The sequence below is a fragment of the Ictalurus furcatus genome, chromosome 29, assembly GCF_023375685.1.
Source record: "Ictalurus furcatus strain D&B chromosome 29, Billie_1.0, whole genome shotgun sequence".
Lineage (NCBI taxonomy): Eukaryota > Metazoa > Chordata > Actinopteri > Siluriformes > Ictaluridae > Ictalurus > Ictalurus furcatus.
In genome coordinates this window covers 2,973,437-2,986,736 of record NC_071283.1, presented here as the reverse complement: position 1 = coordinate 2,986,736, position 13,300 = coordinate 2,973,437, and the positions used below count along the sequence as shown (strand labels likewise).

Here is a 13,300-nt window from a genome sequence, read left to right as displayed (position 1 = left end):
ACTTCTTTTTCTCATTGCTGTCATGGTAACACGCTGTAGCACATGTCTTTCGTTATCATTTCAGCTCACGTTCACAGACACGTTTGGAAGTTTGCTTACAATAACATGGCAGGCCCGAGCCTCGCGCTGCAGCAGAGGATTGTGGGTCATCACGAAAGTGCATCAGTGTCTTAATCCTTCCTAATACCTATGTTATCTACGACCTGAGTGACCCCCTCATGAGGTGTGTGTGTGTGTGTGTGTGTGTGAGCACTAACACACACACCCGTCATAAGGAGGTCAGTCAGGTTCCCTCTCTCTGCTAGAATTGTTTTAAATGATGTGTGTGAGCGTGTGTGAGTATGGGGATTCGATTAAATCTTATGATCACAACATGTGCGTATGTGTGTGTGTGTGTGTGTGTGTGTGTGTGTGTGTAAATCCGACTTATCCTTTTAATCATCCGAGTTTAATAAAAACACAGTCATAACGCAAGCTCTGGCTTTAATCTCCGTCGTTTCACATGGAAAGAAGAAAAACAATAAAATACTCACTCACTCACTCACTCACACACACACACACACACACACACACACGGAGAATACGGGTAGTGATGTAATGGTGCTTCTCATTTGTATTCTTATGCTTTCCATATGGTTAACCTTTAAAACGTGTGTGTGTGTGTGTGTGTGAGTGAAGGAGAGACCGTCTTGAGAGACCCTTCTCTGTCAGAATGGACGTTAGGGTAGAAGAGTCCACTATCGAGCAGTCTGTGAAACCACAGTATAGGGAGTATAGACGTATAACCTGCTTCCCCTAGGTGTGTGTTGCTGCGTTTACAGTCGCTATGATATTTTTTACCTGTAATATGATTTTATTTTTTTTTTCCCCTAATAATAGAGTTACCTGTAGCCCAGCTCTCTACACACCACCTCTGCGTCCTCATCTGTCCATCCGTCATCGCAGATCGTCCCCCATTGGCCGGACACTAGGATTTCGACCCGCCCTTCTCTCTCGTTCTCCCCGCCCACCAGTCGAACCGGTACACCTGGGACGATAATCACACACACACACACACACACACGTGCGATTTTGCGAGCTATAATAGACACTCTGAAGTTGCACGAAGCAGAGAGACATTATGGTAAAAGGATCTCAGAAGTATGAGTCAGAAAACCATATGCAGATAATAAAACACAGATCATACATACGCCAATAAACAGTACCTGGGATATGATATACACACGTGTGTGCGTGTGTGTGTGAGTGAGTGAGAGAGAGAGAGAGCTGCGTAACACAGTAGGGACAGCAGAAAACCACCTGGCAGTCAAACAGGGGTTTAAGATTTCTAGTCATGGAACGCCTGCCTTTTCTCATATACATGACCCACACACACACACACACACACACACACACATACACACTCCACAGGCTATAGACTCCATATGTAGTGTCTGACCCCAGTGGCCTCTTTTCAGAAGCAGTCTAATGAACGTCCTGTTGAATTAACCTTACATCATAAATCGTACACTAATGCACACACACACACACACACACACACACACACACACACACACACATACGTTTATTTCACATGACCTCCATCTTTCAGGATGTGAGTTTCTGAGCAGAAGCACGTATTCCCAATTAGCTGCTGATCTGGCTTTGAATATAAACTTACACACGGTGGTTTATATCGGCACACACACACACACACACACACACACACACTCACACACACACGGCTAACGTCAGAGTCGTTTTCATGATTGATTTGCGAAAAGGAACAGAAAGACAAGTCTGTAACCTCATGCACTGGCCTCCTGCACCAGGCTTCAGTTATTCCCACGCACCAATCCGGTCTCAGCTCCTTTTCCCGCCTCTCATAAGCGGAAAGAAATGCAAACGTTTATTGTTGTAAGCCTTAAATATCTACGATAGAGTGACACGCAAAGTGAGGTGTTTAAGCTCATTAACCCTTTAAAATCCGCCGCTATTTGCGAACAATTATTCCGATAATACCAGGCTTCCAACGCCGCCTGCATATTAGGAACGTAATCGAGTACGGATACGTTATTCCGGAACAAATGCTAAAGGAATTAAAAATGAACGCTACCACACAATACCACTAGGGGGCGCACTATTTTAATTGATTTGATTGTTTTTTAATAGAAAACTTGCCAGAATGCATTTACAGCCGTGGTTTAAATTGGGATGCTAGCTTGTCTTTTGAGAAATAGAACTAAATTTGTTAGAAAATATCACAAGCAAGGGACAAACAGAAATAATGCCCACGCGAGTGAGAGTGAGACTGGAAAACCAGTCACGGACAATTCTAAACTCGAGTGATGTAGCTGAGGTCGAGGAACTGTCAGAGACAGTGCTGCATTTTCTACCTTTGGTTCTGGTTCTGGTGTTTTCCAATCCGTCCGTACAGGATTTTGTGATTGTTGCAGCAAAAAATGCTTGATTTTACTGCGGCTTTTGTTTTTGTTTTTGTTAATTTGCAGAGATTTTTGCGCTTTTTTTTTTCTTCAGAAAATTGCAACTGCATGAAATAGTTTTTCGCTGTGATGTTTGTTGGTGAATGAGACCATTTAGCTGTACTCACGTTCTGATGACGTCACTCCACGCGTCTTTTCCAGCTTTGGCTTACATTTCTGTTTAGAAAATGATTACGCTCCTATCATCTTCCACACAAAGTGAATGGTGGTTTTGGGGGGTTTTTTAGGCATATTGCCTCATTTTGTCCCTTTTGGCTTTCCACTTCACTTATCCAGTCCCATGCATTCTGTTCTTGTTATCCATTGTCTTGTTATCTGATTAGCTGCACCTGTACCTTGTCACCCCCTAGCTCAGGTTGATAAGGTTGTAAGAGTTGAAGGTAGACGAAACGAGTTCAGTTCATCGTAGCTGCTTTTCATACCCAGTAAAAAAGAAAAATACTATTTTGCCAATAAGAGAAGATATTTATTAGCCTCTGTGTGTGTGTGTGTGTGTGTGTGTGTGTGTGTGTGTGTGTGTGTGTGGATGTGGACTGGGGGTTTAAAACCAAAGGAGGTCTTTAGTGTGATGCATACTAAACACCAATACGAAGCAGCAAGGGGTCTGGAACTGAGCGTGTAAAACTGGAGGCAAAATGCGTAAAAGGGGTGTTTTGGTGCATACTAAAAAGGCAGAGAAAGTGTGTGTGTGTGTGTGTGTAAATGGAAAACAGCAGGAAACCGTACATCAGAGTGTTTAGAGGATCTTATGGTGCTTCAAAATCCCATCTCCTTTTTTTCAAAGCAATAAAACTCAATATGCCAAAGATCACTGAAAGAGTGCGCACGGCAGAGACACACACACACACACACACACATACACAGAGCCAGCCCATCCGATAAGGCTGTACACAATGTGGTGAAGCCCAAGGCTATATATTTATAGTTACTGCTATTATACTCCCATAGCTTTAATATGTGCTATGCTAACTGTGGACTAAGTGATCCAGTCAGCTAATATTACCCATATCTATTAGGATTAATACTGTGTACTCTAATGCTAGCTACGGTTAGCCTAGTCAGTGTTTTGTTTAGCTAGTTAAGCTGTCTGTCAAGATACTTGATAGCTAGCTAACATTTCAAACTGTTACTGTTTACACTAAAGACAACAGTCTGACACTGTAATGATAGCAAATGGTTTCTTCTATACTTCTGGACTCTTTTTGCTGTTTGGTTTTGGTAGCTTAGCATTTTTTTGAGTAAGGTATGAGCTATGTTGTTCTTTCAATCATGCTAATGTTACACAGCAATGCTGCTCATGTTAGCACACTACTGTGTAGTTAGCACTGGTTTCAGCACCTGCTAACGCAGTGTTTTGAAGGGGGAAAAAAAATAAAAAACAACCCAGGATTTTCTTTTGTTCTGGAAATTTCTTAATGGAAACTGACAGGGATCTTCACTAATCATTCCCATAGGATGATTTAAGGATTCGAATGGTTTCTAGATAACCGTGAGGGCTGTATTTCAGTGCGTCCCTGTCTCCCGTATGCCCGTATACTAAAATCCCATTTTAGTACCACGACCTAATCATCAGAGACTCCATTTGAATCTCATTAGAAAAGCGTGAAAATCGATCACAGGACGCTTCTGCAAATTATTAAGAATTATTATGCTTCGAACGAGAGGGGAGGAGGATGTTAGAGGTTTTCTGCGTGACCTTGAGACACTTTAAAAACGTTACGCTAAGCTACACATTATTCTAAAAAAAAATTATAATAAAAAAAGACCCACACACACCCCCACACTTGTTCCCCCCAGATTGGCTTGTGTGTGTGTGTGTGTGTGTGTGTGTGTGTGTGGAGGTGTTGTTCCAGGTAAAATCATCAGCTCTTTATATAGAGCAATGGGAATAAAGCCTGAGAAGTTGACGGGCAGCTGGAGCTGTTAAAACCGTCTCACTTGGCTGCCAAGGATTCATCAGCTCGACTCGTCCTCACACTCCTCACGATCAAACACACACAAGGGCAATCGCTCATGCAGAGCTAAATGTGAATAAAATCCTACCTCACATTTAGCCATGTAATAAGATCTGTGTGATAACTAATGCTAATACTAACTATACAGAGACACAGCATAGCTAATTAACCATGCAGCAAAATCGTAGCTATAGCTACGTAGCGAACTGTTAGTGAATGTTTAGCCATGTAGTAAAATGTTAAATAATATATATTGTTTGATATCACTGAAATGAAGTAAAAAGATTACAGCTAATATTTATCTGTGGAATAAAATCATAGCTAACAAAATATCATGAATATTGATCTGTGTAGCCAGTGTTGAATAATATAACATAATAATGTTGTCATGTAATTAAACCATAGTTAACTAGTAGCAGTGTATATTTAATATACGCAATATTTTATAATAATGTAACGTAATGAAATCACGACGTCATTGATAGTCTAGGTTATTATTATTATTATTATTATTATTATTATTATTATTACGTGTACGCTACTGTGCATGTTCTAAGCCGGATTTGACCAGACTGAAGCGCTTATCACGCTGGATCATATCTTTAAGATATTATAAGATCCATGATCTCTCCCTCTCTCTCTCTCTCTGGCTCTCTCTCACTCTCATTTATCTCCATGGTGACGCTAACAAAAAAAAAGCGATTCCTATGGAAGTTGTCCATATGGCGCAGCAGGAATGTTGTGCATTTGGGGTTTATATCATGGAATAAGTGCAAGAGAGTGTGTGTGTGTGTCATACTGGTTGGTACTCCATGTCCGGTGCGTTGGGTGCTGCAGACTACAGCCACGTCCTCTGTGTGTTTGCAGTCGTGTCGAAGCCACTCTCTCTTGGCGCAGTGTGTGAGTGCCGGCTCTTTCCCTGTGCAGCTCACGTCGTCCAGTAAAATCGGCCCAGAAGGCACGCCGAAACGCTCCGGGTTCACACTCTGACCCGACCTGCGGGTCAGAAGTCACGCGTATCGTTTACGGTAAACAGTAACAACGCGGCGTTACTGTATAGTATACTGTGAGGTCTGAAATATTTTTCAAACAAAGCAGGCCTAATTTTAAAGAACTAACTGAACGTCGAAGACAACCTACCGAGGCTAAGTGAATTAAATGAGGTGTTTGATTACATCGGCGTTTCAATGTACATAACTTTATTCGTGTTTATTCGTGACGTCACACTCCACAGTAGTGGTTAATGGCTCTTATGAAAGTAGACACTCAGGGCTTTTTTTTTTTTTTTTTTTTAAACGTTATCGTTTTATTGTGGCAGTCGTATACGATGTTTTACTAGCTCATGTTTACTCCTCAAACAGCTTACTTTTGACTCATTTTACATTGTATTGTATTTTATTCTTTCTGTTGAGTAAAACATCTGGTGTGTGTGTGTGTGTGTGTGTGTGTGACCTGTAGCCCAGTTGTCTGCAGACGACCTGTGTGTTGGTGCTCGTCCAGCCGTCATCACACACTGTTCCCCAGCGGCCTTGATAGTGAACCTCCAGCCTTCCCTCAAACCCTCCAGCTCCGCCCACCAAGCGCACCGAACCGTCTGCGACGCAGAGACAAAGACATGTGAGTGTATGTGTGTGTGTGACTTTATATGGGCGTGTGTGTGGGTTATACCTGTAAGTGGTGTACAGGACACCCCGGCATCCTCGGTGTGATCACAGTTGTGTTCTCCCCAGGCTGTCTTCGGGCACTGCTCTATAGAGAGCTCATTTCCTGTACAGCTCACTTCATCCAGCAGCACACGGCCTACACCGGCGCCGAAATACGCCCCGACCCAGGCTTTAGCCGTACCGCTACACGCACACACACACACATACTGATAAACACAGGGATAAACATGCACAGTTCTATAAACACACAAAAACACATAAAGGTTTCACAAACACACGTACACAGAGAAGACATTGAGAAATCCACGTAGAGATACACACCACATGATGGAGATGAGCACACACACGTAAATACACACACACATATCTGTGCTACAGACGATGGATGTAGAAGCGCACAGGCGTAGCTGCCCGTGTTAATGCTTCTCCGCGTTAGTGTCATCAGTCACAATTAGGCTGAGCGAAGCTGAAACAATGAAGCTCTGTCTTTCACACAGACCACACACTCTGTCTCTCTCTCTCTCTCTCTCTCCTTCTTCCCTCAGTATTTCATTCCAGTCCTCCTTCTTTCACGCCCGCTCTCTTTCATATCTCTACTCTCTAAATCGCCCACTCTTACTTCCTCCACCCTGCCTCATGCTCGCTCGCTCTCTCTCTCTCTCTCTCTCTCTCTCTCTCTCTCTCTATCTATCTATTGTGCACTCCAGAATTATTGGCACACTTTGGCAAAATGACCAACCATGTATGTAATCATTTCAGCTTAAACAAACATAATATACATGTATTTTCCCTACAAAAACATTCTTTGGGAGTGTAAATCATTTCAGGATGTATGTTTTAAATATATATTTTTTTCCTACTAAACACAAGTTTCCATGAGAATTTTTTGTTAGAGGGAAGGTGTGCGGTTTTATTTCACGTTTAAGCGCAAGATTTTATTAATTCGTCTTGGCTGATTTTCGTGAAGGGTGCCAATAATTACGGCGCCGACTGTGTCTACATCTGTGTACATCTCACATACTGTCTGTACTGTTACTCTCTCTCTCTCTCTCGCACGCTCTGTCTTTTACAATACAAACCGGGCTTGCGATTAACGAACTTCCCATAAATGTTCGCTCACACACACACACACACACACACACACCCCTCTCACAGATACTTTTCCACAGGCCCCCAGTGTCTTACTAAATCACAGGTTTGTTCGAACAAAACCGTGTCTGGCCTAATTAACTGTGTGCACGTGTGTGTGTGTGTGTGTGTGTGTGTGTGTGTGTGTTACCCCAGGCCCAGCTGTCTGCACACCACCTCAGCATCGTTATTATCCCACTGGTCATCACACACTGTGCCCCACTGCCCCGCGTGATACACCTCCACTCGGCCTTCGTATACAGTCGCTCCTCCAGAAAGACGCACTGGTACGAACGACGCAGCTACACACACACACACACACACACACACACAATATATTTTATATATTATTGCAGAGTAGGTGTTTTTTTATACCTCTGGTGGACCAGACGTCCCTACAAGGATAGAAATATCTGACATTTTGAATCACTTTGAATCATTTGAATCGTAAATGAATCACATGAAAATGTATCACTTGAATATGAATCACATGAAAATGTATCACTTGAATATGAATCACATGAAAACGAATCTCATGAAAAAGAATCACATGTAAATGAATCATACGTAAATGAATCACATGAAAATGTATCACTTGAATATGAATCTCATGAATATGAATCTCATGAAAATGAATCACATGTAAATGAATCATACGTAAATGAATCACATGTAAATGAATCACATGTAAATGAACCATATGAAAATGAATAAATAAATTAAAGACAGAAATACTTGACATTTTTCCCCTGACACACTTGGCTGGTCCCCACAAGATTCTATTATTTATTTATTTATTTATTTTCAAGAATAAAAGTTATCTGTTTTGGTGATTGAGGTTAAAGTAATTAGCTGCATTAATGATTAAGGTCCTCACAAAGTTATAAAGCCATGTGTGTGTGTGAGTGTGTGTGTGTACGTGTACCCTCCACTGGAGTGCAGGTGACAGCAGCGGCCTGTCGGTTAGCACACTCTCCTCCGTTCCAAACCGATCGAGGGCACTGCAGCAAGTCGGCTTCATCCCCGCTGCACCCTATCGTCCTCCAGTGCACTACAGCCAGAGGCAGCCTAGAGAGGGAGCTCGCACGCGCCCGGGCTTTATACCTGGAGAGAAAGGGAGGGTTTAAGAGTTTAAACCTTGAGTTAATGTCTCTGTGTCTGACAGTGACTGTGAATCTGATGTAAAAAAATCATATTTATTATCGTATCAATTAGACAGGATTTTGCGAACGCAAAATGAAGGAAACTCCGCGATATTCGGAGGAACTTGCGATTTTTAAAAATGACCGCAGATTTTCCGCAGGTTCGGGCCGAGAAGCGTCAGGCGACGTGACGTCATCGGACGCGAGTACGGTTAAAATGTCTCGTTCATGCAATTGCAATTTCGCTAATTCGAGTAGTTTACCGCCGAAAAAACAAACAAACAAACAAAAAAAACGCAACGACTTGTATGGCAAATTCTTTACATAAACTTTTTTTGTATTTCTTAAGAAACGTGTAATTGTTTACATGGGGATGTTTTCCTGTGAGGAGCCCTTTATGCGACATTTTCGCATTTTCAGAAGGAGTCTGCACTTTGCATAAAGTGTGGAACTTGACGATTGTGTATCTATAAGATGCCCAACTTAGAAAAGTCTTCAGGACAGATGATTTTACACTCTTCTTTTGGTTTCTCGGGAACGGGACAAGCTGCGTTTTTGTTCCGTTTTCGTCTCATTAACTTCACGAGCGAGAAAAAGCGATGTCAGTGAGTCAACAATGGCTACGAGTGGCTACTGTATAGCTACTGTAACTGTTAGATTTCCATGTATCTCAGGAATCTCAGATCATGCCTTTCGGATCTTCCGTCATGCCTTCCAGCCTGTTCTACGATGACTTCTATTAACGTTTAGTTCTGTGCTTAGAAAGTGTGGGTCTCCTCAGAGCGTTTCAGATCGATCTGGGGGAGCCTAAATGAACACACGCTAACACATGCATGCTCGAATAGACGTCCGAGTTCATTCACGCAAACCAAGAGTATTCATACACATTGATAACAGCAGTGCGTGGACGGCTTCTACTGGTGCAGGGGCCAGACAGATTTCGACAAAACACACAGCACCCAGGGTCATACTACAAAATAAGTCTACTATAATAAAGATGGCAGCTTATTCAATTAAACGTATCCGTTCATCATAGGTATTCGATTGCAGTTCGTGATATAAGAGTGTACATGATTTAAGAGAATTTCCTTTCACTACTATAACATAAGAGATCACGGGAACGAACGTGTTTCTCGGATCTTCCACAACATTGCGCATAAATATAATCGAGTTAAAAAAAAAACACGGTTGTCCTTCTTTAGTAAATAAAAAACGGTTCGCGTTGACGTGATGCCAGCATTCAATTACGATTATTCACGATTGAGTCTCTTTAAGTCCTCGAGTGTACCGACGTTTTTTCTGGTTTACTTTGTAAGCTAAAATACTTTGTGATTTTTAAAAAAAAAAGTTTTTGTCACAGACATCTGTCGCTCAACGAGAAGTTGTCAATCCGCTCGTAGCTTCGAAGTTTAGAAGTTAAAAAAAACTTATTTATTTTCGGATTTTGTTTGAATGAAAAACCGGCGTTTTTTTATATTTATTCGATCTTCGATTTTGAAAGCAGACTTCATTCGTACTATAAAAAGCCCAGACCCGTAATGGTTAAACATGACTATTCTTCGTAAGCTACTCGATTTTAGTCCCTTTCATGTTTCCTCCAGCTCTTATTTACACCCCGACCTGCCCATACACCTGCCAGGAGGATCCTCAAGTGTGTGCGCATGTATCTATTAGCATACATTAGCGTTTGTATTGCTATAAATGTTTTAAATCAAAACAGATGGTTCAGTCAATGAGACATCACTGAACACGGGGATTAGCATTGTAATACACGCTGCTGAACGACACATGACGATTAAGATGCTTACGAAGAACATCCACATGGTTATTTCACACGTTTCAATCAGGTTAAGCGGCGACAATGACGAGAGAGTGTGAGTTCACATGGATTATTAATCAACCTAATCAATCTGACAGGAAAAGCACCATTCATTATTTACAAAGGACAAATGATTTGCTGAGGTCACAGGATTGATTGATTGTGTGTGTGTGTGTGTGTGTGCGTGCACTGAGGGATGTCTCGCTAATCTTGTGCTGCAGACGTGTGAAAGTGACCTCTGACCTTTCAAGAGAGCATGACGTTCCTAGGCTGACGTTCCTAAGATTGTTGTTGCAGCTGGAGTGGAGAAAACGTCCTTCGGAAATATAGCGAATACGTTTTAAAACCTTTTTAACAATAGATTCTGAAATGAGATTCGGAGAACAGACAGACGCAATTGGATACTTCGTTTTTTCATTCTGCGTTTTTTTTTTCCCCTCTTGGAGAATGTCTAAAGGTTTTCTAGAGGGTTTTCCTTTCCCTAATTATCATCGCATCATTTAATATCCGAGTATGCTGATGAGAGTATGTTTATGAGAGTACGTTGATGAGAGTATGTGTATGAGAGTATATTTCTCAGAGTACAATCACGTGAATGATGAGGAAGAGTAATAACGTATCCGATGAGAAGACGACTCGAGAAACGAGTTACTAGTGCCTTCAAATGAATCTGATTCAAACGAAGGGGAAATCCTGAGTCTCTCAGACCCCGTGGAGAACTGTAAGTCACACCTCTCCTTGAAAGTCTGTCCGTTCTGTTTATATGATATAAAACCTGGGATCAAGATGAAGCATAACCCAGTCCTGTGACGGCGACAGTAACACACAACCTGCCATTTTCAACGCAAAATCTCTCACACACAACAACAACAGAGAACAAAAGAACAGACTGGGGAACAGAACAGATGAAAAAGTGTGTATAGAGAGAGTGAGTGTGTGTGTGTGTGTGTGTGTGTATACGTACCCTTGCCCAAGCTGTTGACACACCACATGAGCATCTCTGTCGTCCCAGTCGTTGCTACAGATCGTCCCCCACGCACCATTCATGTACACCTCTACTGTCCCATCCAGCTTAGACCTGCCACCCTGCAGGCGCACAGAGCCTACACACACACACACACACACACGCACACACACAAGTACAAACGTAACCCACACTTCCATTGTGCCAAACAGCAAAAATGCAAGAAAAAAAAAAAAAAACGAACTGTTGATTTCTTTATTAAATAAATAAAAAGTTTGGAAATCGAAAATAAATTTGAAAAAAATGTTCTCTTTCACAAATTTCAAACATTAATGTTGCAAAGTATCCTGATAAATAATCTGCGATTCTAATAAATATGAGACGCACGTTACTAAATGATGTACGACAGATCTGCATTTTAAAACATTAGGAAAACCCTGCTTTATTATAATGCTTGGACTAGTTAAGGGCACAAAGCACCGCCATGCCTTTGATGTCTATGACAGACCATAGAATCATTCCCGCACTGTCTATCACTCTGGAACGGTTCGCCACGAAATCATCAACCTGATTTCCTATGGTTCCGTAGTTCCTGCCAGGTCTGACAATTACGACTGAATCGAGGTCGGCCATGTTGAAATGTCTTTGACCTTGAAGAGCGTTCCTGATCACCCGTCGACCTAAATTTTTACGGAAAATACTTTTCCCCCTACTCCTCCTACAATATGTCTAATCATGATATTTGAGTCGGCCGAAAGTTGCACTATTTTTAGTAGCAAATATTTCATTTTGAAATAGCGGATAAGTTACAATCTGATGATACACAAGAACGTTCATCTGCTGGTAACTAGGAGCACTATGTGCAACAGGGGGTGAAGCAATATCTATATGTTGTTGATATTTGAGTGACAAACCTGCTTTCGCATACTTCTTTATGAAAATGACTCTCGCAAAAGAAACGAAACAAAATTAGGGCACGATTGCAAAGTGCTTGGACCCCTTAATCGCTGCTTGCAGCTATACTGTCGCTATTTTCTTTTCGAATCCGTTTGAAAGACTTCGACGCTAAACTTATATCCTGCTCTCTCTCGCGCTGGGTGTGCGAGTGTGCGTGAAAGACAAAGAGAGAGAGAGAAACAGAGACAGACATGGTACAGCCAGTGTGAACCAGAGAATATAAATCTGTTGAACATAAATCACAAACTCTTTCTCTCTTACACACATGGACTCACATATCCCAAAAAAGCACTCCCTACTGTACACTTCACTATAAATACAGCGGAAAACTGGACACTAGCATAAAGAACCCGGTTACGGGAATAATCGTATTCCGATTTTCCGTTTTTTTCCTTTTCTGTTATTCAACCGGCTATTTATATTGTCAGTGTTTGATGGCTGTGTGTTCGCCTCAGGGAGTGTCAGTAACCATATATCTTTGAAAAGGCTCATAAACTCCATCTCCATCTGAACATAAACTAAAATTACACAACGCACGAGGACGAAACAGGTTCACGCGTCTAGTGTGAGTTTTTCTGAGACCGCAAAGACATGTTGGAGCATTTATTCGCGCTACTTTTACCCTCGCTTGCAATTTTAAAACGTTATATTCCGACATTATTTGCGTGTCTCGTCTTCATTAAAATATATATATATATATATATATATTTTTAAAGGATTTTAAATTGATATTTCCAAAATAAGACCACAAGGTTCCTTTAACATTAGTTTTGGATTACGTCCGATGTGTCCGAGAACTACTTCGACCCCGTAACTCTGCTAGATAGTTATCAGTCCAGCCGGTTAGCGGGCTTTAAAAATATCTTCGTTACGGGTTGGACTCCACATTACCAAGGAAATCACACAAGGAAAGTGTGTTCTTGTTAAAAGAAAAACCTACCAACTATGAATATATCTGGCAGCGAGTGTCGTCTCGTGTTAAGTATGTACTGTATTTTGCAGCTACGTCATTGACGAGCTCTTGAAAACGGTCCTGTTCACATTTCACGACGACTCCACCGTCTTACTAGAATCACAGACGCCACCCGAACTACGAACTACCTCACGAGCGCCATGTTTGGTAATCCATATTGCCTTCCTATTCGGTCCTACTGTTTATGTTAGTTTGAAATACAGCCCTTGTGATTA

General features: G+C 41.6%; 1 protein-coding gene across 2 annotated transcripts in view; it reads right to left on the bottom strand.

Annotated features, from left to right (window-relative positions):
* Positions 1-13,300, bottom strand: part of prss12 (serine protease 12) — a 31,266-nt gene that overhangs the window by 13,745 nt on the left and 4,221 nt on the right. For both annotated transcript variants that reach the window (XM_053619677.1, XM_053619678.1), the window contains exons 2-8: positions 11,156-11,294; positions 8,156-8,334; positions 7,382-7,532; positions 6,107-6,285; positions 5,891-6,032; positions 5,238-5,434; positions 886-1,027 (exon numbers count right to left, since the gene is read on the bottom strand). In XM_053619677.1, coding sequence (XP_053475652.1) covers positions 886-1,027; positions 5,238-5,434; positions 5,891-6,032; positions 6,107-6,285; positions 7,382-7,532; positions 8,156-8,334; positions 11,156-11,294 — 1,129 coding nt within the window. The remainder of the gene's footprint in view (positions 1-885; positions 1,028-5,237; positions 5,435-5,890; positions 6,033-6,106; positions 6,286-7,381; positions 7,533-8,155; positions 8,335-11,155; positions 11,295-13,300) is intronic.